General features: G+C 45.1%; 1 protein-coding gene across 9 annotated transcripts in view; it reads right to left on the minus strand.

Moving 5' to 3' along the window:
- The window catches only part of LOC137527136 (actin-binding protein WASF3-like), a 197,614-nt gene that overhangs the window by 16,769 nt on the left and 154,281 nt on the right, over positions 1-26,564 (minus strand). For 8 of the 9 annotated variants that reach the window (XM_068247574.1, XM_068247568.1, XM_068247567.1 and 5 more), the window contains 3 exons: positions 22,301-22,418; positions 3,822-3,997; positions 503-763 (listed from right to left, as the gene is read on the minus strand). In XM_068247574.1, the coding sequence (XP_068103675.1) occupies positions 503-763; positions 3,822-3,997; positions 22,301-22,418 (555 nt within the window). The remainder of the gene's footprint in view (positions 1-502; positions 764-3,821; positions 3,998-22,300; positions 22,419-26,564) is intronic. The other variant, XM_068247575.1, reaches the window with a different exon arrangement.

The following is a 26,564-nucleotide window of genomic DNA, read 5'->3' on the forward strand; positions in this document are numbered from 1 at the left end:
AACAACTAGGCAGCATGTTACCCCAAAACACAGAATTCAGCAGTGTGTGCACCAAACATCACAATTCGCAGGCTATTACACAGAAAACATATTTAGATAGAGTGTCAGCTCCAATCTACATAATAAGCACCTGGGCACACTGTCACATTTCTCTGCAACTCTAATGAACACAGCTTCACATTTTGGATTTTAAATTTTCTTAAGAGTTTTAGAAGCTTGGGGTAAAAGGTGAAGGCTGTGCTAAAGAGGCGTATTTTCCAAAACACAACTGACTCCCTGAAGCAATTATAAAGGATATAAATTACCATTCCATTGTGGTTTTTGCCTAACATAGTATCTAGCACAGCGCAATAGGTTTCAAGACGACAATTTAGGTTTGAAAAATGTATTTTTGTGGCAATCAAACAAACAGAAAATCAGACAAAACATATAAAAGACTGAAAAATCACTGTGCCCTTGTGTTTTAGCCACTTCTTCAGATCTGATAAGATGTGTCACTTACCCATAATCCTTCAGTGCTTGAGGTCGTGGGCCATTGAGAATTGCCTCTGGCTGTTGTGGCACATGAGCTTGCTGGGCTCGGTTTAGGCTGTTCTGTCGGCTACCAGGAGCAGAGGTACGATAGCCATGTTCTTGTGCTTGACTTGCCATCAGTATAATCTCTTTGTTTTCTGCAGTCAAGTGAGGGACAGCAGCGAGGACCTGCTGAGCAGTGTGATTTGGACTTGCAGGATAGGAGTGATCCAGATCTGAAGCATATGACCTGCCGTTATCAAAGTAAAAAGTCAATTCATATTTGGAGTTGTAGGGTACCCTGCAGCATACTGCACAACCACATGCATAAATCCCACACAGGATGAAAGGGGTGACAGCAATATATTAAAAGAAAAAAAAACTAGGCGTATAGAATTTACTAAATTAACTTTAAACTGGTCTTGAACTGGCTGAACAGAAGTAAAAATATATGTCGGAGTGTCTTCTAGCCTATCTGACGCTTAATTTAATTCCTTACTAAGTAGGCTGGTTATTTCTTTAAATTCCATTACCCACAGTCCCCTCTAAAAAAAGAGAGCATTTAGACAGCTCCCCCACCCCATGTGACCATTTTCTGGCTTCTACAGAGCTGCACAGCCCAGAGTGTGGCTTTAGCAGGAATTGGGGAGGAGTGCTATAAGAGGACCTACTGAGATTAAGGGCTTGAGTCACTAAGACAAATCGCATGCCTTATCAGAGTTAACACACCTTACCAGAGTTAACATGCCTTATCAGAGTAGCACAGCGAGTGCTACAAACCTATTGCTAATTGGCAATGACTAGAGCTCCACTCGTCCTGCCCTGAACCCCTGTGGGTCCAATCACTTTAAAGGACATTATCTCCACACTTTGATTGGCCCAATAGGCTGCCTGCCACTTGACAGGAAACTTTACAGGCAGCCTATTGGGCCAATCAAAGCACGGGGATAATGTCCTTTAAAGTAATTGGACCTGCAGGGGCTCAGGGCAGGACGAGTGGAGCTCTCGTCATTGTCAATTATTAGGCATAAGTTCATAGCGCTTGCTATGCTACTCTGATAAGGCGTGTTAACTCTGATAATGCGTGTTAACTCTGATAAGGCGTGTCAACTCTGATAAGGCATGCTATTTGTCTTAGTGAATCAAGCCCTAAGTGTTGGTGTTTGAATTCAGCATATCGGATTCTGAACACCCAAATACTACCTTACACCACACTTCAGCACCATTTCAGTACAGAACAAGTGGACAGGGTAGGGGGTGAAGGTGAATTTTAATTACTTGTACTTCACAATGTGTTTCACTTAACACTAATACCTCCTGCTTCTGGCTTTGGAAGAAGGAAGCATTAGAGTCACATTAAATACACTGAAATGCAAGTAATGGAACTGGTGCTGTCCACTTCTCCAGTACTGAAATGGTGCTGAAGTGTGGTGTTCGTGAGTATGTGGGTGTTCCAAGTAAGATATGCCAAATTCGAACACCAACACTACTGAGAATCAGGAAGGGTAGATTTTTGGGAAGCAGCTTGACAAGAAAGCACTCTCACCCTTATTGCCATTTCTGTTCAGTCTGGTGACATGTTGAAGTCCACTCTAAGTTATGTTTGGTGCCTATGCGTTCTTTTTTGTATTGTTTTTTTCCAAGAATGGTAAGTGTTGTGGTAATACTGGCTATACTAATTACAAATCTTAAAAAAAAATTAAAATAAATAACAGTACAAATGTATAATTTGCTAAATTCTGTTGTTAGAAATACATAGAAAATGATGAAGTTTATTTACGAATTTTTTTTTTAAATGGAGCTGTGGCTAACAGAAAACAAAGGGACTCTGTCTTTGATTACTGTGAGGAACAGTTCCATTTTACAGTTTTTATAACACAGACCTGACAGTGGACTCATACTCATGCAATTTGCATAGACAATGGTAAGCATAGGTATTCAGCAGGCTTTGAGGGTGGGGGGGGGGGGGGTGATTTGGTTTGAAAGTGAAGAGGAACAAACCGGAGTCACAGATGAGGAAAAGGAGAAGAGAAGCTGGCTGGAGCTAAAAATGGGCAAGGGAGGATAGGATAAGGCTGTAGGCACACATGTGGAGAATGAAGAGTGAAGAGTAGAATGAAGCAGGCTGCAGACATGCAGACAAGAGAGGAGGGGAGCAGGCTGCAGACACGCAGACAAGAGAGGAGGGTAGAAGACTGCAGACATGCAGACAAGAGAGGAGAGAAGCAGATGGCAGACACGCAGAGAAGAGAGGAGGGGAGCAGGCTGCAGACACGCATGCAAGAGAAGAGAGGAGGAGACTGCAGACATGCAGACAAAAAAGGAGGGGAGCAGACTGCAGACACGCAGACAAGAGAGGAGTTGAGCAGACTGCAGACACATAGACAAGAGAGAAGAGGAGCAGACTGCAGACAAGAGAGGATAGTAGCAGACTGCAGACAAAAGAGGAGGGGAGCAGACTGCAGACACACAGACAAGAGAGGAGGAGAGCAGACTGCAAATAAGAGAGGAGCAGACTGCAGACAAAAGAGGAGAGGAGCAGACTGCAGACAAGAGAGGAGGGGAACAGACTGCAGACATGCAGACAAGAGAGGAGAGGATAGGAGGAGACTGCAGACAAGAAAGTAGAGGAGCAGGCTGCAGGCAAGAGAGGAAGGAAACAGACTGCAGACACACAAACAAGAGGGGAGAGGAGCAGACTGCACACATGCAGACAAGAGAGGAGGAGTGCAGACTGCAAATAAGAAAGGAGCAGACTGCAGACACGCAGACAAGCTAGGAGGGACGCAGACTGCAGCAAGAAAGGAGATGGTTAGACTGCAGACAAGGAAAGAAAAGACATGGTTTATGTGTCAGCAACCAATTATACCATGGCCTGAGTGGAGGTGGACACATGAACATAACAAAGAACCTGATGCAGTAAACTGCAGGAAAGATACCATTTCTAAAGCGTGGAGACCACAGTCTGTCACCCCATTAGCACCACTATTTATTTATTTATTGTATTCACCATAGCAATGTGTGTGACCCTAATAGGTTAACGGGTGGTGCTCCCTCCGCATTAGTAACAGTAAATTTGCTGTGCACTCCCTGCATTTACTGCATCAGGCCCTAAAGGCGATAAAGCAAAGGGTTGGGAAGAAGAAGCCTGAGATAGCCTTCAGAAGCAACTGATTAAAACTCTACTTTTATATAAGCACCTAAGTTGTACGTGGACATGTACTGCATATATACATATATAGTCTGTGTAATTAATGAAATAGTGGAATTTGTTTCCCAATTGGCATGACATTGTGCATGGAACCTGCCTATTATCAGGGGACAGTGATCCCTCGGATGAAGTCACATGATATGGAGATGGTGAGAACCTGTTATCGGGCCTGAACTCCTTATCATACGCCATCATGTTCCATTCTAGTCTCCTGTTCCGTGCTTTCCGAACCTTCTTCACCTCCCGTGTTGGATCCTCCACCTGCCTCTGTTCCTGCAAAAGAAGGGTTCTCAGGCTGAGTAAAACTTCAAGCTGTGTAAAAATGTCATTACTTCTTTCTGACATCCTTAATGAATCATTCTTCATTGTGTTCATTAATTAAAATAAAAAAACACAAATTAACTATAAGCTGAGCATTTTCTCTCCAAACATTGATATTTATGACACATGAGGTCTACAAGCAACTCCCCTTTGCTGATGTTCGTGCTATACTTAAAGTGTAACATTACTTTCTGTAAGAGAAAAATGATATTGCATTCGCCATTAATACACAACGCAAACCTCGGTATTTCAATACTTTTTAAATCACATTGTTGGTTTAGTTGGTGTTCAGTTATTCTATTTTATTTATTTTATTTTTTACTTTCACCTTTCACTCTTCCACAAAGAGTATTTAGTTAATGGAGGTAAAACAGTTTATATTTAAAGATATATTGGAATGATTAAATGTCTGTTCATGGGCCACATCTAATTCAATAAAGTTACCAGAGAAAACAACGGCAGAGGAAAAAGAGATGAGCTATTTTTAATATTTAATTGTGTCTGCAGTGATTATAAATGTCCTTGAAGAAAGTTTTTGCTTTTAGTGAAAATAAAGCTACCCATTAAAAGCCAGCGGACAGACTATAATCCATTACCTTAGTATTACATTTGTATTGTATTGTGTTAACAGTCTGTATGGGCTGGTTTACACGGACAGCTCTGCGACGTTAGACAACGTACTCAGCGCACGTAATTTAACGCTGTCCATTCAGATAAATGGACAGCTGTCAGTATGACCGCTAACCGGTGTTTGCATAAACGCTGCATTTTGATCCCGTCGAGCACCGTCGTCTGCCTGGTGATTAGCTGATCCTGGAAGGATTGTTTACCACCCCCCTTCTGTGTCCCCCTGTGAAGATGAAAGACGCCACACACAGGGAAGCACCGTCAAATGTCGACAAATGCTTTTTCTGCACACTTGAAAAGCATTTGAAACGAGACGCCGGGCTGCAAAGGTCAGACTAGTGTGCTTTATCTGAGATCTGCGATTCTGATTTGCAATTTTGAATCTGTACTGCAAGCTGCGTTTTTTCTGCATTTTTCTTTTTGTTTTGATAGCATCCAGGGAAAATCGGAATCCCAAATCGCAGATCAGATTTGCAATGTGCGGGGAGCCGGAGAAGGCTCAGCTTGAGTTGCCTTTAAAGCAAACCTGAACTGAACATTAGAAGCCAAAATAAACATACACCTGTCACACTTACCTCCCATGTAGTCTACTCATCAATCTCTTTCTCCTCTCATGCATCCTGTTTGTCCACTGATCAATGGAACTCTCTGAGCTTTTGAGAGGATCTGACGGCAAGGTAAGTATGTAATATTCATTTGCAGGTACAGGTAGGGTTAATTTTAAATCATTTTACTCAGTTCAGGTTTACTTTAACTTCCCAGATCTTCCCAGGAACACCCACATAACTGGAATGACACATCAGCATTTATGGCTGGGGTGGGAAAATCTTACGTTTTTGGAAAATTAAAAAAAAAAGATCTAATTCTCATAAGCTGATTTCCCCAGTTGACAGTCACAGTTGCAGCTGCTCTGGTAAATGTGGGTACAACAATTAGTCTGTCAGTGTATAACTGGCTAAGTGCTACTTCAGCTAGTCATATGCTATTCATATCTTTGCCAATATGTGGTGATAAAACTACACTAGTAGAGATAAGAAACATAGTAACTCAACTGTATTCATGGGAACATCTAATTTTTTCTGTCATATAATAGTAATCACAGTCAGTAAAAAAGGTATGCTCCACTGACTGTGGTTATTGCTTTATGAAGCAATAAACAGGATACTCCCATTATTGCAGCTGACTCTCTGTGTTGCTTGTACTTGATTGTGGATTATTGTTGCCATAAAGTACTCCTGCACATCAGTAGGTCTATCTCTTGCTACAACCACTGTTAAGGTGCCTATTAATGCTGCAATTTTTAAAGAATTACTGTATATTCTGGCGTATAAGACTACTTTTTAGCCCTTGAAAATCTTCTGAAAAGTCAGGGGTCGTCTTATACGCCGGGTGTCATTGATGCCGGGTGATACGCCCTATCCTGTTACCGCCTCTCAGATCTCGCTGCTGAGGACTGTAGTGAAACGGCGCAGGCACACATGTGCGAGATCTGAGAGGCAGAGAAGGAGGTAAATACATGCAATACAAATAGAATCTGTCCACTTCAGCTTGCACAGGAAACTACAATACAATAGCTGTCAGCTAAGTATTGTCCTCCTTCAGAAAACACCTGAACTTAAAATAGGGGTTCACCTGAGATTAAAAAAATAGGGGTTCACCTGAGATGACAATGTGTGTGTTGTCTCTATAGAGGAGGCCACCAATATCAACCAACACCTGTACTCACACTAGGTTGCCACCTGAGATGACCACGTTGTGTGCGGTCTCTAAAGAGGAGGCCACCAATGTCAGACAACACTTCTATTCACACTAGGTTGACATCTGAGATGATAACGTGTGTGCTGTCTCTGAAGAGCAGGCCCCCGAGGTCAGACAACACCTGTACTTACACTGATGTACCACCAATGTCAGATAACACTTGTATGCACATTAGGTTATCACCTGAAATTATAACATGTGTTGTCCCTGAAGAGGACAGACAGCACCTATATTCACAGTAGGTCATCACCTGAGATGACAATGTGTGTGGTGTCTCTGAAGAGGAGGCCAGCAAGGTCAGACAACACATGTACTTACGCTAGGTTGTCACCTGAGATGACAATGGGCTTGATTCACAAAAGAGTGCTAACTGTTAGCACGGCCGTTTTCGCGCGAATTTTCGCGCTAAACGATAACGGTTTCGCGCGCAAACGCGAATTTTCACGCGAAAACGATATCGATTTTGTGGTAAAATTTGCGTTTGCGCGCGAAAACGTTATCGTTTCGTGCAAAAATTCACGCGAAAACGGCCGTGCTAACAGTTAGCACTCTTTTGTGAATCAAGCCCAATGTGTGTGTGCTGTCTCTTAAGAGGAGGCCACCAATGTCAGACAATACCTGTACTTACGCTAGGCTGTCACCTGAGATGACAATGTGTGTGCTGTCTCTGAATAGGTGGTCATCAATGTCAGACAACAGCTGTACTTACGCGAGGTTGTCACCTGAGATGACAATGTGTGTGCTGTCTCTGAATAGGAGGCCATCGATTTCAGACAACACCTGTATGCTAGGTTGGCCCCTGAGATGACAGAGGAGGCCACCATTGTGCCACCAATGTCAGATAACACCTGTTCTCACACTAGGTTGTCATCTGATACAAAAGTGTGTGTGTGTGTGTGTGTGTGTGTGTGTGTGTGTGTGTGTGTGTGTGTGTGTGTGTGAGTGTCTTTAAAGAAGATTCCATAGTGCTTTCAGTTCTATAGGTAAACAGTATGTCAGAGGTGTGTGTGTGTGTGTGTGTGTGTGTGTGTGTGTCTTCAAAAGAAAATTCCATAGTGCTTTCAGTTCTATAGGTAAACAGTATGTCAGGTGTGTGTGTGTGTGTGTGTGTGTGTGTGTGTGTGTGTGTGTGTGTGTGTGTGTGTGTGTGTGTGTGTGTGTGTGTGTGTGTGTGTGTCTTCAAAAGAAAATTCCATAGTGCTTTCAGTTCTACAGTTCTATAGGTAAACATTATGTCAGATGAGATCACGTATTAAACCAGTTGCTGAAGATAAGCATCGGAGGCTCCTGTAGTTGTGCAGCTAATTATTCATGCAGCAAGATGTTTCTGGACACTGTCGTGGCAATAGTATTCCAAGCAGTGGGCTGTTGCCATAGGTGCAGAAAAGAACAGTCAGAGCTCACTGTTAGTTTTGGAAATTCTTAGCTGGTTACAGAAGGAAAATGGAAAGAAAATTAATTGCAATAACAATAATTGCAAATAGTCTAGAACAAGATCCACCTGTATTTTAGCAATTTTATAACCAAACTTAATTTTTTAAGAGCATGATAAACAGAACATAGACTTTAATGTGAGCATGACAGTATTGAGGGGGTGTCCTTAGGGCTTGCTTTGCTCTGCCTCACACTGGTGGCAACAGAAGTCCTCCATGAAGCTACAGCCCTTTGTTTTATGACAATTGAAAGGAAGCATCCAGGGTTGGCCCAAAGCACCTCTTTGTGTGTCTTGTAAATAATAAAGCCATATTCTCAGAATTAAATAAAAACATATTAATATAAGTGTTGGCTCCCCAATCCATTAGTTACAATGTTTCCAGATATGTGAGTACACAGTACAAAAAATACTGCTAGGCAGGATAATCTGAAAAAATATTGCTTATTTTTTTCAGAAATCAATAAAACCTATAGTGGGAAAAAAATGAAAGCTATAGAATAGACACCAAGTATCAAGGCCTACAAATCCTCACATTCTTCCTCAACATTGTAATCCATTTTTTTTCTCAGTTGAGTTGGACTCCTGCAGATTTCACTATGTTCCAACAAAATGACAGCACATATAGCGCGGCCGCTGGCTGTGTCTGACTGACACACTGCTCCAGCTGCATGTTATACTCTGCATCTTGCAGACACAAATGGAGGGTTGCTGGGATAGAATTAAAATTACAACAGCATTGCGTGACATCCTAGGGTGACAGGATGGTAACACATCACAACATATAATCATCAGTGAAAGGCACACTGCAGTTACTGTCTAATAGAGCTGAATATTGTATGCTGTAGGTATTGGAGGCAGTCAGTCTGAGGCAAAACTATTGCTACAGAGATTGCAGTATATACAAAAAACAATCTACTGTGGAGATTGCAGTATATACAGAAAACAATCTAGTGCTGTGGAGATTGCAGTATATATGTATAATGAGTACCGGTATTCAAAATCTATTAAAAGTGCATTTTTCAAGTGAGTGACATAATGTTGTCCTTATTATTTTTATCACTACAATAGTACTTTTTATTACCTATGGAATGTTTACACTAGGCTTCATTCAGAAATCCATACATGGACTTTACATGGCAGCACTTAGGGATTAATGAAACATATTAAGGACATGTTCTGTGTTTTATGACAGAGGGCTTGTGTTTTGTGGAAATGTGTAGAATACATACAAAACAAGCCAAGAAATCATAATTGTAAAATGGAGTCTTTGGTGTTCAAGAGGAAGCCCAGCCCCACTAGGTAAACAGTACAAGCAGGAGCTCTACTGTACATGTGCCCACTGTTGGCAGACCCAGCTCTCATATAAAACAGAGCGTCACACAGAGAAACACAGTGGACAAATGTTGATATTCATTTATTTAGAAATTCTGAAAACAATCCATTGAAATAAGACCACTTTGTGCTTTCTGCTCTTGAGAGGCAGGACCTGGAGAATCCCTTTAGGTGGGGGGATGATTTATACCCTGTATTGTATTATATAGTCCAAGTCTACACTACCAGCATGATTATGTCAAGCAATGGGAGCTAGATCTTAAAGAGAAACTCCAACCTAGAATTGAACTTTATCCCAATCAGTAGCTGATACCCACTTTTACATGAGAAATATAATGATTATCACAAACAGACCATCAGGGGGCGCTGTATGACTGATTTTGTGCTGAAACCCCTCCCTCAAGAAGCTCTGAGTACCGCGGTACTCTGGGCAAACTGCCACAATGTAACAATGTTCACAGACAGGAAATGGCTGTTTACAGCTGTCTGTAACAGCCAAAACAGCTAGAAGCAGCTATATAATCTGCCCACAGTAAAAATGTCACCATGTAATAAATGTCAGAATGTAAATTGGAGAGAGGAAAGATTTTACAATGAGCAAACACTGACTAAATCATTTATACATAATTATGGTAAAAAATAAAGCACTTTTTTTACTACATTATTTTCACTGGAGTTCCTCTTTAAAGGGGAACTGAAGAGAGAGGTATATGGAGGCTGTCATGTTTATTTCCTTTTAGATAATACCAGTTGCCTGGCAGCCCTGCTGATCCTCTGCCTCTAATACTATTAGCCATAGCCCCTGAACAAGCATGCAGCAGATCAGGTGTTTCAGTGGTTCAGACTTATAAGTCTGATCTGACAAGACTAGCTGCATGCTTGTTTCTGGTTTTAATCAGATACTACTGCAGAGAAATAGACCAGCAGGGCTGCCAGGCAACTGGTATTGATTTAAAGGAAATAAACATGACAGCCTCCATATACCTCTCTCTTCAGTTCCCCTTTAAGGGGAACAGGACGAGTGAGGATTGAGGGAAGGTGTAGTCTACAATGTCCCATATTTCTATAAATGTAGTGGTTGTGTAATCTGCCTACAAAGTCCTCATGAGCAGTGGTGCTCAGCAGAGCTCGAATATTCGAGTAGCTCGAATATTCGAGCTCTTTTCCAGCTATTCGAGCTCGGTATTCGAGCTCCGAATAGCTGTAGCTATTCGAATGGGCTATTCGCGTACACTCGAATAGCCCATTCACTATTCGAGCTATTCGAGCAAACGGCGCTATTCGAGCTCGGTACCGAGCTCGAATAGCGTCATAGCCCAGATTGATGTCCTTAGAGCCAATCAGAGGGCTCCCAGGCCCTCTGACGGCAGCCAATCACAGAGGGGGACCCTGGCCAGCCCCTACCCTATAAATAGCGGCCGCCATGTTACGTTTCTCCATCCTTGCCTGAGACTTGCATAGAGAGAGAGTTGCTCCTTTGTGCTTTGGCTTAGCAAGAGCTTTATTGTGGTCATTTACCTAGCGTTTTTGCTCACATACACCTCCTATACACACCTATATTGTTGTTAGTTAGTTAGACATTGTATTTTAGTTAGTAGCTTTTGTGTTACATAGAGACAGGCCAGCTGCTGCAGGCTTACAGCTTTAGGCCTCAGGGCCTGCCTGTGTGGGCAGCTGTCCTCCTGTCCTCTGTTTATTTCTCTCTATTCTATACCAGTATTTCTGCTGTCCTTTACTACTGATTGTATTAGTATTGTAGTTATATACTGTAACTGTACTAGGACACTCACTGTCACTGTTCATAGGCTACTAGCTGCTCCTGCGTGTGTGCACTCACTGTCTGTGTACACACTACACACACTCTATTTCCAAGTTCTGATAACTGATTGATTATTGTAATTGAATATTGTAATTAGTTAGTTGTACTCACTGTTACTACTTACTGTACTAGGAGTCTAGGACACTCAGTCACTGTTCATAGGCTACTAGCTCCTGCGTGTGTGCACTCACTGTCTGTGTACACACTACACACACTCTATTTCCTTCTGATAACTGATTGATTATTGTAATTAGTTAGTTGTACTTACTGTTACTACTTACTGTACTAGGAGTCTAGGACACTCAGTCACTGTTCATAGGCTACTAGCTCCTGCGTGTGTGCACTCACTGTCTGTGTACACACTACACACACTCTATTTCCTTCTGATAACTGATTGATTATTGTAATTAGTTAGTTGTACTTACTGTTACTACTTACTGTACTAGGAGTCTAGGACACTCAGTCACTGTTCATAGGCTACTAGCTCCTGCGTGTGTGCACTCACTGTCTGTGTACACACTACACACACTCTATTTCCTTCTGATAACTGATTGATTATTGTAATTAGTTAGTTGTACTTACTGACTGTTACTACTTACTTACTTACTGTACTAGGGACACTCACTCAGTCACTGTTCATAGGCTAGCTCCTGCGCGTGTTTGCGCGTGCGTGCACTCACTGTCTGTAGTGTACACACACTAAATTTACTTGTGATTACTACTGATTATTGTAACTGCTAGTTGTACTTCCTGACTGTTACTACTTACTTACTGTACTAGGGACACTCACTCAGTCACCTCACCCACCAACCCACTCCATTAAAGTACCCCACTTTTCACCCGCCCTTTTAAAAAACTTTTGTCTATACGCCCAAAACATCGAAGATGTCTGGAAGTGGCAGCCAGCGCGGTTTGGGCAAGGGGAAGGGCAGCAAGGGAATCAGGAGGAGAGGGAGCAGCATTGTGGCAAGCCGCGGGCGCGGGCGCGCCACCATGCACAGTTCCGCAGCAGCAGCGTCAGTGGCTAACATTCCTCCCATAGCCACTGGCCGTGGACGCCTTGGGCGCCGCCCAGCAGGAGCATCTGCAACTCACGCTGCAGAGACACAGCAGCAGCAGCGTGTAGCACCTGCTCCGATTTTCCTCCAGCCGGGTCGGAAACGTCCCATTGAGGAAAAGCATGCAGACACTGTGGTGCAACTCATGACGGAGGATGAGCAGCCCGCCATCAGCTCTGCATCTGAGGCCTCCACCCTCACCACCACCACCACCACCCCTGTTCGCAGCAGCCGCCCAGCAGGGTCTGGGGAGGAGGCCAGTTCACCGTCACTCGCCGACCTGTCATTCAGCAGTCTTTTGACCCCAGGCATCATGAGTAAATTGTCTGCTGTTGTTGGCGATCTTGAGGAGGAGATGCTGATGGGCACTTTGGGGGATGAGGGATTGGACAGCAAGACTGTGGCGACAGTCAAGCAGCCCATCCATGCATCAGGAGAGGAGTTTGGGGGGTCCTCATCCCAGCAGGACATGTTTCAGGAGGGGGAGGATGTTGATGACCCGGTGACAGACAGAGACTGGGTGCCACCACCTCCAGGGGATGTCGTCCTCAGCAGCTCTGAGGAGGAGGAGGAGGATGCTCTTGTGGGCCTTGCAAGGAGGCGCATCATTGCAAGCATTGGCAGCAGCAGTAGGCAGGTCCCACAGCCTGCTGGTGTCTCAGGCTCAGCAGCAGCAGCAGCAGCATCTGCCAGTACCACCACCAGCCGCACCCAAGCCCCCCAAGCCCCACCCCCAACCACCACAGGGAGACAGGCAGCAGCGCTTCCATGCCGTAGGGGGATGTTTCTGTCACCAATCTGGCGCTTTTTCACCATGCCCACAGTGTACAGCAAGTACGCCACTTGCAACCACTGTCAGCGGAAGTTGAGCAGAGGTGCAGACCCCTTAAAGTTCTGCACCAGCTCGCTCATCAACCACCTTGCTGCGAAACATTTCCACCAGCATCAGGAGTTCCAGAGGCTGAAGGCATCTGGTGCTGGCAGTGGCACCACACCCATCACTGCACAGCCTTCAGCAGCAGCAGCAACAGCAGCCACCCGCCCTCCTGCTCCTCCAGCAGCACCAGCAGGAGTGCGGAAACGCACTGCTCCTCCCCCCTCTGCAACTCCTGCTGCCGACACTGAGGCCTGTTCTGGCAGCCAGTCCTCAGTGGCCTCCTCTGCTGTGTCTGCTGATTCCCGTGCCAGCAAAAGGCCACGCCAGAGCCTTTTGAGCGAGTCCTTCCAGGGGGTGGTTAGGGCTCTGCCTCCCAGCAGCCGTCGCGTGCGGCAGCTGAACGGCTTGCTGGCACGGGCCATGTGCTCCCAACTCCTGCCGTACACGCTCGTGCAGGAGGGGAGCGACATTCGTGCGCTGCTTGCTTGCGCAGCCCCAGACTGGCAGCTCCCCAGCAGACACTTTTTCTCCCGCAAGGCCATTCCTGCACTGCACCGCTTTGTGATGGCCAATGTGGAGCGAGGGCTGGAGCACGCGGTTGGTGAAAGGGTCCACGTCACCATGGACTCCTGGAGCAGCCGCTTCGGGACAGGCCGCTACCTGTCCTTCACTGTCCACTGGGTCAGCTTGGTGGAAGGGGGTGAGGATGGGAGAGCAGCAGCGGGCACAGCAGCAGCAGCAACACAGTGGGTGGTGCCACCCCGCAGGGTCAGGGGAACTGCAGCAGGTTCCTCCGATCCTCTGCCATCCTCCGGCACACCTGGCCAAACCCCCCGCCTCAGCAGCAGCGTGAAGGCCCGCCACTGCCAAGCGCTGCTGCACTTGGTCAGCCTTGGGAAGACCAAGCTGACGGCAACCCATGTGTTGGCCAAACTCCAGGAGCAGGAGAGGATTTGGCTGACCCCCAGAGGCCTCAGAGTCGGAGAGGTGGTGGCCGACAATGGGGCCAATCTGGTTGCCGCAATAGACAGGGGAAACCTGACCCACATCCCTTGTCTTGCCCACGTGCTGAACCTGGTAGTGCAGAAGTTCTTGCGCACCTACCAGGGGATGGGCGAACTGCTGGAAACGGCAAGGAACGTTGTGCGTCACTTCCGGCGCTCGGCTGCAGCCTGTGCGAGCCTGGAAGACGTGCAAAAGGAGCTGGATCTGCCACGCCATTGGCTGATCCTTGACGTTCCGACTCGCTGGAACTCCACCCTGGCGATGTTGGAGCGTCTGGTTGAACAGAAGCGCGCTGTCAAACAGTACCTTGCCCTGGCCACTGTTTCCGCCGCTCAGAGAAGGGACAAGACCAGCAACATCCCGTCCATCGTCCCCAATGATGACTGGAGGCACATGCAGCAGGTGTGCTTAGTGCTGGCTCCCTTTCTGCAGGCCACTAACATGGTGAGCAGGGACCATGCTATGGTCTGCGAGTGGGTGCCCCTGGTTTGTCTGCTGAACAGGGCCCTCGATGCTTTGCTGGAACAGGGAGCGGCAGCCTTGGACCAGCAGGAGCGGCAAGCAGCTGCACAGTCCACCTCTGAGGGGGAGGAGGAGGAGGACTTGGTGGAGGTCCCTGACCTTGCTGCTGATGAGGGGGAGCAGCACAGTGCAGCTGAGTTGGTGCGGGGGTGGAGAGAGGATGAGGCTGACGAGGCAGAGGAGGAGGATGAGGACAGCAGCACTGCCGTCGATGTGCCAGCAGACGTGGCCCGCCTCTTCCCAATGGCAGCGCACATGCTGACGTGCCTGCGCAGAGACCGCAGGGTGATCCAGATGAAGCAGAGGGAGGACATCTGGATCAGCATGATGTTGGACCCACGCCTCAAGGGGAAGTTGAGCCAGTTCCTGCCGCCTGCAGGAGGAGACCCAGCGCAACAAATAAGGAGCTTGCAGCAGGCCCTTGTTGAGCGCTTGGAGGAAGCCTTCCCTCAGCCTTCCACCCCCACTGTCCAGCAGCCAGCACAGAGGCAGCAGCAGGTGCCTGCATCCAGCAGCAAGCGCCCCACAGACCTGCTGTCTCTCAGCCACGAGCTCTACAGGACTGTAGAGGCTCCGGCAGCAGTGACTAGAGAGGAGGTGCATGCAGCAGCATCCTCCACCGGTCACAGCCAGCGCCTGACCCGCATGGTGGCTGATTACATGGGGTCCTACAGCGGGCTTGACAGCGATGCCCCTGTTGATCCCATGGAGTATTGGGTCAAGCGCCTGGAGATCTGGAGCGAGCTGGCGCAGTACGCCCTGGAAGTGCTGTCCTGCCCCCTTCCAGCGTGCTGTCCGAGCGCTGCTTCAGTGCAGCTGGTGGTGTGGTCACCGAGAAACGCTCACGTCTGTCTCACAAGTCTGTGGACAGACTGACGTTTCTCAAGATGAACCAGGCGTGGGTGGAAGGCGAGTTCCTGGCCCCTGTTGTCGGCGAGAGGGGGACATGAACTGGCTAAGAACCATCGTTAATGTGCCTTACCACCCTTTACCACCTCCTGGCTCCTGCTCACTAAGCCAGCCTGGTTCACTTTGACTATTAAGTCGCCTGCAGCCACACATTTTACACCTACAGTGGGCTGCGTACTGCCCTTCTGCTGTCTGTCTGTGTTTCCCACTGCCAGGGTACACAGATTTACCTTCTGCTGCCACTCTGCCACCAGCTATTACGTCAAACAATAGCTATATATCTGTGTAATTTGTTTTACAAACAAAACCAAAAAACCATAAAAAAAAAAAAAAAAGGTTTAATTTTTCTGAGGTGCCCGGGTTGAAAACTGTGTTGTCCCAGTTGTGTATTGGACACGATGTGGGCTGCACGACCGCTGTCTGGGACCTCCTGTTGTGTTCATTTACGGCCTGGTATCACCGCTAGGTACCAGGGCTATTATGTCACGCTGCCTGCCTGCTGCCACACTCACACTACTCCTCCATTCCTCCTGCTGATGCTGCTGTCTGTCTGTGTTTCCCAACGCCAGGATACACAGATTTACCTTCTGCTGCCACTCTGCCACCAGCTATTACGTCAAAAAATAGCTATATCTGTGTAATTGGTTGTAAAACCAAAACTACAAAACCATAAAAAAAAAAAAAAAAAGGTTTAATTTTTCTGAGGTGCCCGGGTTGAAAACTGTGTTGTCCCAGTTGTGTATTGGACACAATGTGGGCTACACGACCGCTGTCTGGGACCTCCTGCCTGCTGTGTTTATTTACAGCCCTGGTATCACCGCTAGGTACCAGGGCTATTATGTCACGCTGCCTGCCTGCTGCCACACTCACACTACTCCTCCATTCCTCCTGCTGATGCTGCTGTCTGTCTGTGTTTCCCAACGCCAGGGTACACAGATTTACCTTCTGCTGCCACTCTGCCACCAGCTATTACGTCAAACAATAGCTGCTCACATTACTCCTCCATTCCTCCTGCTGCTGCTGTCTGTCTGTCTGTGTTTCCCAACGCCAGGGTACACAGATTTACCTTCTGCTGCCACTCTGCCACCAGCTATTACGTCAAAAAATAGCTATATCTGTCTGTGTAATTTGTTGTAAAAACAAAACTACAAAACCATAAAAAAAAAAAAAGGTTTAATTTTTCTGAGGTGCCCGGGTTGAAAACTGTGTTGTCCCAGTTGTGTTTTGGACACAATGTGGGCTGCACGACCGCTGTCTGGGACCTCCTGCCTGCTGTGTTTATTTACAGCCCTGGTATCACCGCTAGGTACCAGGGCTATTATGTCACGCTGCCTGCCTCATTGACTGCCTGCTGCCACACACTCATCCTCCTCCTCCTGCTGCTGAATTTACCTCCTGCTGTCTGTGTGTTTCCACTGCCAGGGAGCACATACAATGGCACTTCCAACATGCGTGCGCCACCAGCTATTTGTTACGCTCAAAAATAGCTGCATTTCTTTTAAAAAAAAAATTTGAAAAGAGAAATAAGTGAAGAAGAAGACGATATAGAAGAAGATGAAGAAGATGAAGAAGAAGAAGATGAAGAAGAAGAAGATGAAGATGAAGAAGAAGAAGAAGAAGGAGAAGAAGATGAAGATGAAGAAGATGAAGAAGAAGAAGATGAAGAAGATGAAGAAGATGAAGATGAAGAAGATAAAGAAGAAGAAGATGAAGAAGAAGAAGATGAAGAAGAAGAAGATGAAGATGATGAAGAAGAAGAAGATGAAGAAGAAGATGAAGATGATGAAGAAGAAGAAGATGAAGAAGAAGAAGATGATGAAGAAGAAGAAGAAGATGAAGAAGAAGATGAAGAAGATGAAGAAGAAGAAGAAGAAGATGAAGAAGATGAAGATGATGAAGAAGATGAAGAAGAAGAAGATGAAGATGATGAAGAAGAAGAAGATGAAGAAGAAGATGAAGATGATGAAGAAGAAGAAGATGAAGAAGATGAAGAAGATGAAGAAGAAGAAGATGATGAAGAAGAAGAAGAAGAAGATGAAGAAGATGAAGAAGATGAAGAAGAAGAAGAAGATGAAGAAGTTGAAGATGAAGAAGATGAAGAAGAAGAAGAAGAAGAAGATGAAGAAGATGAAGAAGAAGAAGAAGATGAAGAAGTTGAAGATGAAGAAGATGAAGAAGAAGAAGAAGAAGAAGATGAAGAAGATGAAGAAGATGAAGAAGAAGATGAAGAAGAAGATGAAGAAGAAGATGAAGAAGATGAAGAAAAAGAAGATGAAGAAGAAGAAGATGATGATGAAGAAGATGAAGAAGAAGAAGAAGAAGAAGAAGAAGACAATATAAAAGAAGAAGAAGAAGATATAGAAGAAGATATAGAAGAAGAAGATATAGAAGAAGAAGATATAGAAGAAGAAGAAGAAGAAGAAGAAGATATAGAAGATAAAGAAGAAGAAGAAGAAGTATATACAGTACTGAACAAATTTCTGGACACAACTTCTCTTTTCAACTTTTTTTTTTTAAAGGAACATCCCCACATAATCACTTGCTGTTGTTACTTGGAAAAAAAGAGGTTTCTTGCATCATTCACCCTCAAAACAAGTGTTGGAAGCTATTTAAGGCCATTTCGAATAGTCAGCTCGAATAATGAGCTCGAATACCGACTCGAATAGTGAGCTCGAATTCCGAGGTCGAATCGAATAGTAAAAATTATTCGACTCGAATATTCGACTGATCTCGAATAATTTACTATTCGAACTCGACCTAACTCGAATTTTGAAAAGGGGTATTTGAGCACCACTACTCATGAGGTGGTACTGGGTTCCTTCTCGGTAAGTCCACCTGGTAAGCAACATTTCCAGTTCCTGCTTAAGGGGATGTAACAACAAGGGAGATTTGCCACATACGGTACATTTTGGACCTGTCCCATGTTGGTGCGGTTTTATAAAACACATTTTATATTTGTTGCTGCTAAACAATCCATAGCAAAAGCATGGGAAAAAAAGCATTTGGTTACCTTTGAGGAGGTATAAAACAGGATGAATACCTTCATGGTGCAGGAGTAAATGATGCGTATATTTAGGATCACCAGAAAAAAGGTTGAATGCATATGGGACCCTTGCAAGCAGTTTTTGAAACGGGGATAGAGTGTAAATGCAACTTGGACCTGGCCGGAGCTTTTTTCATATCAGACTGCTGCACTGTATCTTCTCTTTCTCTTCTTCTTATTTATTTTTCTGTCCTTTTGAGCCTGTGCTCTTGAATTTGGTTATGTACGTTTCTGAGCCAAGGAATGATAAAACACTAGACCTTAAAGAGACTCTGTAACAAAAATTGCATCCTGTTTTTTATCATCCTACAAGTTCCAAAACCCATTCTAATGTGCTCTGGCTTACTGCAGCACTTTCTACTATCACCATCTCTGTAATAAATCAGCTTATCTCTCCCCTGTCGGACTTGTCCTCCTGTGTCTGGAAGGCTGCCAAGTTCTTCAGTGTTGTGGTTCTGCTATGCACTCCCCCCTCCAGGCTCCTCTATGCACACTGCCTGTGTGTTTTTTAGATTAGGGCCGCTTCTCTCTTATCTTTTACAAGCTAGATAAATCCTCCTCTGAGCTGGCTGAGCTTTCACATACTGAGGAATTATAGACAAGGGCAGAGCTGTTTGCAGCAAGAAACGAGCAGCCTGACACTTCAGTGCATGAGAGCTGCAGGGGACAGAAGGTAAACACACAAATGATCTCTTGAGATTCAAAAGGAAGGGTGTATAAATTAAAAAAAAAAAAGGAAGGGTGTATACAGCCTGCTTGTGTATGGATGTATTTTCTATGTGCAGACATACTGTACATCAACCTACTTCCTGTTTTGGTGGCCATTTTGTTTGTTTATAAACAAACTTTTCAAAACTGTTTTTAACCACTTTTAATGTGGCGAGGAGCGGCGAAATTGTGACAGAGAGGAATAGGAGATGTCCCCTAACACACTGGTATGTTTACTTTTGTGCGATTTTAACAATACAGATTATCTTTAACCTTGGCAGTTTTGTATTCATTGTTTTAAATGTTCTTTTTGCTGTGCACATTCCCCTTACTGAGTAGAAAGGAGAATTTATATGAATGTACAAGTACTGTGGACCAGCCGTGGCATGAGAAGCTAGACGCTGCAGAACGACTTTCAGCATGAATATGGGATTCTGTGGCATTTATAATATGTTTACGTTATGGTTGAATTCATGTTTCTCGGTGGAATTCATGTTTCTCATATGTGAAAAAACAAAACAAAAACCGTGTAGTATTGATATAAGAATGTTAAATAACAACATTGAAACAGAAATAATGTTTCACATTTTTTCTAAAATGCTTGTGGTCATTTGTCTAAATAACAAGAACACGAAATATATCACATTTTGAAAGGCCAGACAAGAGATGGATTGAGATGTAATGAGGCCCTAGGCAAGGTAGTAGATTTGGCACCATCTTGTGGTCCTTTTGGTAAGCTAGACCTAGAAGCCTCTGCCTAGGTTTCCTGCTGGATGATCCTGCTCTGGGCCAGATGATCCAGAGAAGTTTTAATATTTTAACTTATATAACTTCATATGTTCTTTAAAGGTCTTTACATTTTTTTAAACACTAAATACCTTTTAGAGAGGGTTAGTATGGTTAAACGAAGCTCTGATCAAAAACATACCGTAATAATAAACCCATGATATATATATATATATATATATATATATATATATATATATATATATATATATATTACACTGTAAGTACGGTCACTAGAACTAACAGCAGACAGCGAGGAGATCTGAAGCTGCCACACTGACACAAAGTTCAGTGGGTTGTAAGTCTTTGTGGTGCGCCAAAACACTGTCACCTATTTACAGCAAAGCCACAGCAAGTGAGAGAAATAATTCATTTTTACAGGTCAGCAAACGGGGTCAAAAGCACTCTTGTACCAGTTCAGGGAGAAATTTTGTTGGGCAAATTGAAGGAACCTGCAGCAAATATCCACTCACTGAAGAACAGCATGATCTATTGGAGAATAACCTATTGAGCATTAACTATGAGCATTAATGGACCTTCTTAAATTCACTTTTTCTCATACATTTTCTACTAGGAGATTTTTTATCTTCTGTTTAAAATAACTTTTTAGCACTCTGCAATTAGAAAAGTACCAAAATGTAGGTGACTAAGCACTGACAAATTCATTCTGAGTATATTCTTGCTTGCTGGTGACTTAAAAGGCATTTTATTGATAAGGGGCCATATGCAATTCACTTTTTCCTAGGAGATAATTTTTCCTCTTCGATTTGAAATAACTTTTCAGTACTCTGCAACTGAAAAAGTACCAAAAAGTAGGTGAAAAACTACTGTCAAAAGAATTTTGAGCATGTTTTTGCTTGCTGGTGCTTTAAAGGGCATTTTATTTACCAGTTGTGAAAAAATCCCCTAGACGAAAACTCAGTAGAAAAAGTGAACTGCATAAAGGGAAAGGGCCCATATGCAATTCACTTTTCTCCTGAGTTTTCTCCTAGGAGATCATTTTTCATCTTCCACTTAACATAACTTCACATGATTTTGCAATTAAAAACGTATCAAAAAGTAGGTGAACAAATACTATCAAAATTATTTTTAGTATTTTCTTGCTTGTTGGTGATATAAAAATGCATTTTATTGACAAGTTTATAAATATCACCTAGGAGAAAACACAGAAGAAAATGTTAATTGCATATGGGCCCATGTCCTCTATTTGGCTCAGTGAGGCTACTTTCAACTGAAGAAAGATTCTGATCATTGAGCATTATCATTATTAAAGGATACCCGAAGTAACATGTGACATGATGAGATAGACATGTGTTTGTACAGTGCCTAGCACACAAATAACTATGCGGTGTTCCTTTTTTTCTTTCTCTGCCTGAAAGAGTTAAATATCAGGTACGTAAGTGGCTGACTCAGTCCTGACTCAGACAGGAAGTGACTACAGTGTGACCCTCACTGATAAGAAATTACCCTTTTTTTACCTCTTTCTTGCTCACAGAAGCCGTTTTCTGCTAGGAAAGTGTTTTATAGTTGGAATTTCTTATCAGTGAGGGTCACACTGTAGTCACTTCCTGTCTGAGTCAGGACTGAGTCAGCCACTTACGTACCTGATATTTACCAGTCAACATTGGTAATGAAGAGGAAAGTGAAGCATTTACACAGCTGGGCCCAGGGCAGTGCTCATACCTGACTCTGTTAAGTTCCCCAGAGCTGCTCCATGCTCTGTACACACGCTGCTGCTACATCCAAAGTCAACTGTAGCAGGGAAAGAAAAGGGGCGGGGCTGTGAGCTGCAGGATACATGTCACATGTCAGTTTTGGTATCCTTTAAATGAGAAACATTTAGAGCCGCGCTAGAAATTATTCTGACAAAAGTATCTAACACCAAACACAATGCACAGAAGTGGCAATACTTCCATAAAGTGTACCTGAGACGTTAAATACAGCAGCATTTATTCTTACCAGGGGCTTACTCCTGCCCCATGTAGGCCGTGGGGTTCCCTCACCACCCTCCTGGGCCGCTCTGATGCTCTGTGGTCAGCTACGCTAAACTGGCCATTCGCACATGTGCTCTCCCGTCGTAGTAGCACTGTGTAGGCAGAGAACGCTGCCACGAGGGGAGCATGCTGGGGGCACGTGCGATTGGCCAATTTACCAGAGCTGACCACAGGACATGGAAGTGGACAAGGAGGAAGCCCATGGCCTACATGGGGCTAGAAGAAGCCCCAGGTAAGTATACATGCTGCTGTATTTAAAGTCTCAGGTTTCTTTTAAATACAGGCAGTAAGGTTGTGCAGTTCATTCCTAACGAGTCTACATTTTAGCACATAATAATGAGACAAGGATTGTGAGCAGTAAAACAGTTCTTAGCACACTTACTTTCTGTCGTCTCTTCTCCTTCCTTTTGTCCTCGGTTGCTTGTAGCATCTTCTCCTTCCATAGATTGAAGAAATAGGATGGGTCAGTGTAGAATCGGAGGCCATCTTTCTTGTCATCTCTAAAAGACCAGAATAAACTTACATGGGAGGCAAGTAATGTAGCATACAACGGTAATGTACTGACAGGTGGAATGTTATCATTAAATCACAGCTTTACATTATCTGTTGCAGCATATGTTCAGTATTGTTTACCATAGTTATTATCTAGCACTTACTGTGTATTGCGCTACTGAATGTCACACAGGCAAACCTATATTCTGTCTTTATGTAGAGTGCATGTAAATTCAGTATCATCTTCTACAAATGGATTCATTAACTACCCACCGCAGTCAGACAATATATAATGCACAAAAGGTTGGACATGTCTGTTCATACCACTGTAAGGAACTTACCTCCTGGCTCTAGTGAAGCAGCTGGCTTCTCTGAGAGCTGACTTCAGCCAACGTTCGGGTTTGTGAAGCACAGCTGGGTGGTTCCATCTTGAGCACCGGCATCCTTTTATGCGCACGCATGAGTGCACACGCCGGTAATGCGTTCACTCGGGCTCAGGTTCTAGCAGTTGCGGTTTAATTAAATGAATCAGAGTGACCAATAGATCACTCTGCTGTTCTGAAGCCTATGGCTGCTTACTCTCATTGTCATTCTGATTTGTTAATTGCCTTATAAAGGTCTATCCCTGTCAGTGTGCTCTCGGCTAAGGGTTACTCTCCTGCCTAAGGGTTACTCTCCTGGGTGTGAATGATTGTGGATTTCTTATGTACGACCTTGCATGACCTTTTGACTTAGTTGTGGATAGCTACCTGGAATATTTCTGGTCTGCCGTGTATGACCCTGGACCATTAGTGGATTGGTGCCCCCGTCGCTTCCCCCAGGTACGCCACTTCTCCCAGAGTACTGTGGAGACCACGGCCCTTATTCCAGGGGGAAACCCAGGATTTTCAAGGGGGGGGGATTGCTGAAAGGTCTCCCCCAGCCACGCACAATACAGTATAATAATATGGTAGGATGTCATGCTGGATACACATAATGCAATTCCCCGTCTGACTGACCGACCGACAACTGTATCAGTCAGGAGCAGTTTGGATACAGATAATAATGAGGACAGTCAACATTGGTAATGAAGAGGAAAGTGAAGCATTTACACAGCTGGGCCCAGGGCAGTGCTCATACCTGACTCTGTTAAGTTCCCCAGAGCTGCTCCATGCTCTGTACACACGCTGCTGCTACATCCAAAGTCAACTGTAGCAGGGAAAGAAAAGGGGCGGGGCTGTGAGCTGCAGGATACCTGCAGATATTCTGGTGTCTCAACTTGTGCCTGTCCCCAGACACTGCACCAGCCCTGGTCTAAGGGGGGATTCTGGGCAGCTGTAATCCCCCCCTGCATTTGCTCGTGTATTCGATTCACTTTTTCTCCTACATTTTCCCCTAGCTGATAGTTTAACATCTTATAAATAAAATGCTTTTTAGGCCACTAGCAACCAAGAAAATACTCAACATTGACAGTAGTTTTTACCTACTTTTTGGTACTTTGTCAAATGCATAGTGCTGAAAAGTTATTTTAACCACCTCGGCGTTCTGATTCCCAAGGATTTCTGTGCAAAAAGCGGTACATTTAATTTTCAGCACCTTTTTTCCTGTAACTTACCAAAATGAGCCAAGCAAGAGTTTAGTATACATTCTGAGTATAATAAAAGTGTCAAACACTAATTCTTGTCAAAAATAAAATAAAATTTATGAATAACTAACTGAAATACCTTGCATTTTTCCTCAATGCAGAAATATAAAGAAAATGCAGAAATAAATAAATCAATGCAGAAATAAATAAATGAAGGCAGAAACAAAATTATACAGGCTACAAGTGTACCTTAGAACACTTCTTTAGTGTGGTAGATCTTGAAGCATGGTAATGCGCAAAGTGCCACGTCACAATCTGGGCAGTAAGTGCGGGTCTCCTTCCGCATCTTTTTGCCATCCTTGTCCTTCTTATTGCAGCAAACAACGCACCTTCTTGTAGGGTTTGCTTTCTGTGGGGTCGGTGGCAAGTACTCCACAAAGTGTCTCCCTGAAAGCCGTGCCGGATTCACGACATTTGATGCCCTGCGCCCCGGTCTAGATGTTGACTCTGGTGCGGGGTACTTCGTGCAGATTGCTTCCGTCAGCTGCCAGACAAAGTCATGGTGGGGTACAGGCCTTACACACCTTTTCTTGTAGAGCACATAGCCATTCCACAAGCACTGCTCAAGTAAGTGGCGGAAATTTTTTTTATAATATTTCCGCTGCTGCTTGCGGACAGCCGGATAGAAAGTCATGGCTCCATCAGCCCTGTCCACACCCCCCATAGTGTTGTTATAATCCAGTATGGCTTTGGGTTTATCCACCTCCTGTTTACTCCTGTTGGTGGTGCGGACAGTCTCGGCATTATGAATAGTGCTGAGGACACAGACATCACGTTTGTCCTTCCACCTTAGAGCCATCATTTTGCCTTTCTGCCAGGCAACGACCTCCCCCTTTTTCAGCTTCCTGGCAGAAAAGGCCGGCGGCAGATTCCGACGGTTAGCCCTCAAGGTACCATAGGCATCGGTTTTATGCTGGACCAGGTAATCAAAAAGTTCAGGGGAGCTGTAGAAATTGTCTGTCGTCAGGCAGTACCCCTGATCCAGCAATGGCTCAATTAGGGTTAGGACAGAGGAGGTGGCACACCCAAACTGGCTGAACTGAGGGGCAAATTTGGTGCCTTTGCCCGTGTAAATTACAGAGTTCCAGATGTACCCGGAGTTGGCCTCACAGAGCATATACGACTTCACCCCAAAGCGTGCCCTTTTTGAGGCAATAAATTGCACCCAGCTCAGTCTCCCCTTATATGCCATGAGGCTTTCGTCAACCGTGATGTCGCGATCTGGAACATACACAGCCTTGAAGTTCGCAACAATCATCTGGTATATGTCCCAAATTTTTTTCAGCTTGGGTGCGGGATGGGTGGCCTCATCAAGCTCCTCGTTGTTTCCGAAGTGCAAATACTTCATGATGAGGGTATACCGTGGCTCGGACATAACAGATCCAAAGAAGGGCGTACTGAGGATCTTATTAGTGGTCCAGTACCACTTCTGCAGCGGCTTACCAACAACTCCCTGGAGGATGACGAGCCCCAGGAACACCCAGATGTCGTTGCTGGTCACAGGTTCCCACTTCCTGCTCCGCGAGAACCTGGGTAGAGAAGATCCCTGCTGATGTTGCGCTGCATAGCGATTCGTCTCCTCAACAATCTTGCGGATGACGTCATCAGTCAGGAAGAGCTCCAGAAAGGACAGCGGACTCTCGTCGCACGCGATCTTCTGCCCGGGTGCCCCTGTGAAGGGGAACCTGGGTGGCGGAGCTTGAGTGGGGCTCCCCAGCTCACACCAGGTGCGTGCGACCGTCACTGGCTCCTCGGCTTCCTCATCACTGGTCTCCGTCTCCGAAGACAGGTTACCGGGAACATCGCTGTCTGTCGATTCCTCTAGGAGCTCGTCTTCGCTGTCGCTTGCCTCGAGGACATCCAACAACTCCTCGTCACGCACACGCCTCCGGGAGGACGAGGCCATGACCCCAAGCAGGGTACGGGGTCACGAGCAGCGACAAAAAAAAAAAACAAAAAAAACCAGCAAAAGCAAACGCACAGGGATCACAGCGTCTTGAAAAAGACGGAAAGCAATACGCAATCTGACAGTAATATGAACGAAGCTAAGGCTGGAAAAAAGCAGTAATCGCACAGAAATCGCACAGAAATCACAGATGATAGCTGTAAACAGACTAACACTGGACGCTGAGGACTCTGAAAGAGGGAGAGCCAGTAACTGTTCAGGGCTTTTATTGAGAGCTGACAGGTGTTTGTGTTTGTGCAAACAACTTTTTGAAATACAGTAGCATGATTGGATTACATAGAGTTTGTGTACCTATGTAATCCAATGATGCTGTCGCCGCGACGGACACTAGGGGGCGCAGGAGCCGGCGTCAGAGGAAGTGGCTGGGCTACGCCATCTTCCCTGACTGCCGGATCTCCGTAGGCTTGCGGAGAGGAGGGGAGCAGGGACCGGAGGATCGGGGGAGCCTGGGGAGCGGGGACCGGAGGATCGGAGGAGCCTGGGGAGCCTGGCGCCGGCGATCAGAGCCAGCAGGAGGGAGAGGGAGCCCCGCAGCAGCCGCAGCAGCACAGAGGAGGCGGCGGA

The sequence above is a fragment of the Hyperolius riggenbachi genome, chromosome 8, assembly GCF_040937935.1.
Source record: "Hyperolius riggenbachi isolate aHypRig1 chromosome 8, aHypRig1.pri, whole genome shotgun sequence".
NCBI lineage: Eukaryota > Metazoa > Chordata > Amphibia > Anura > Hyperoliidae > Hyperolius > Hyperolius riggenbachi.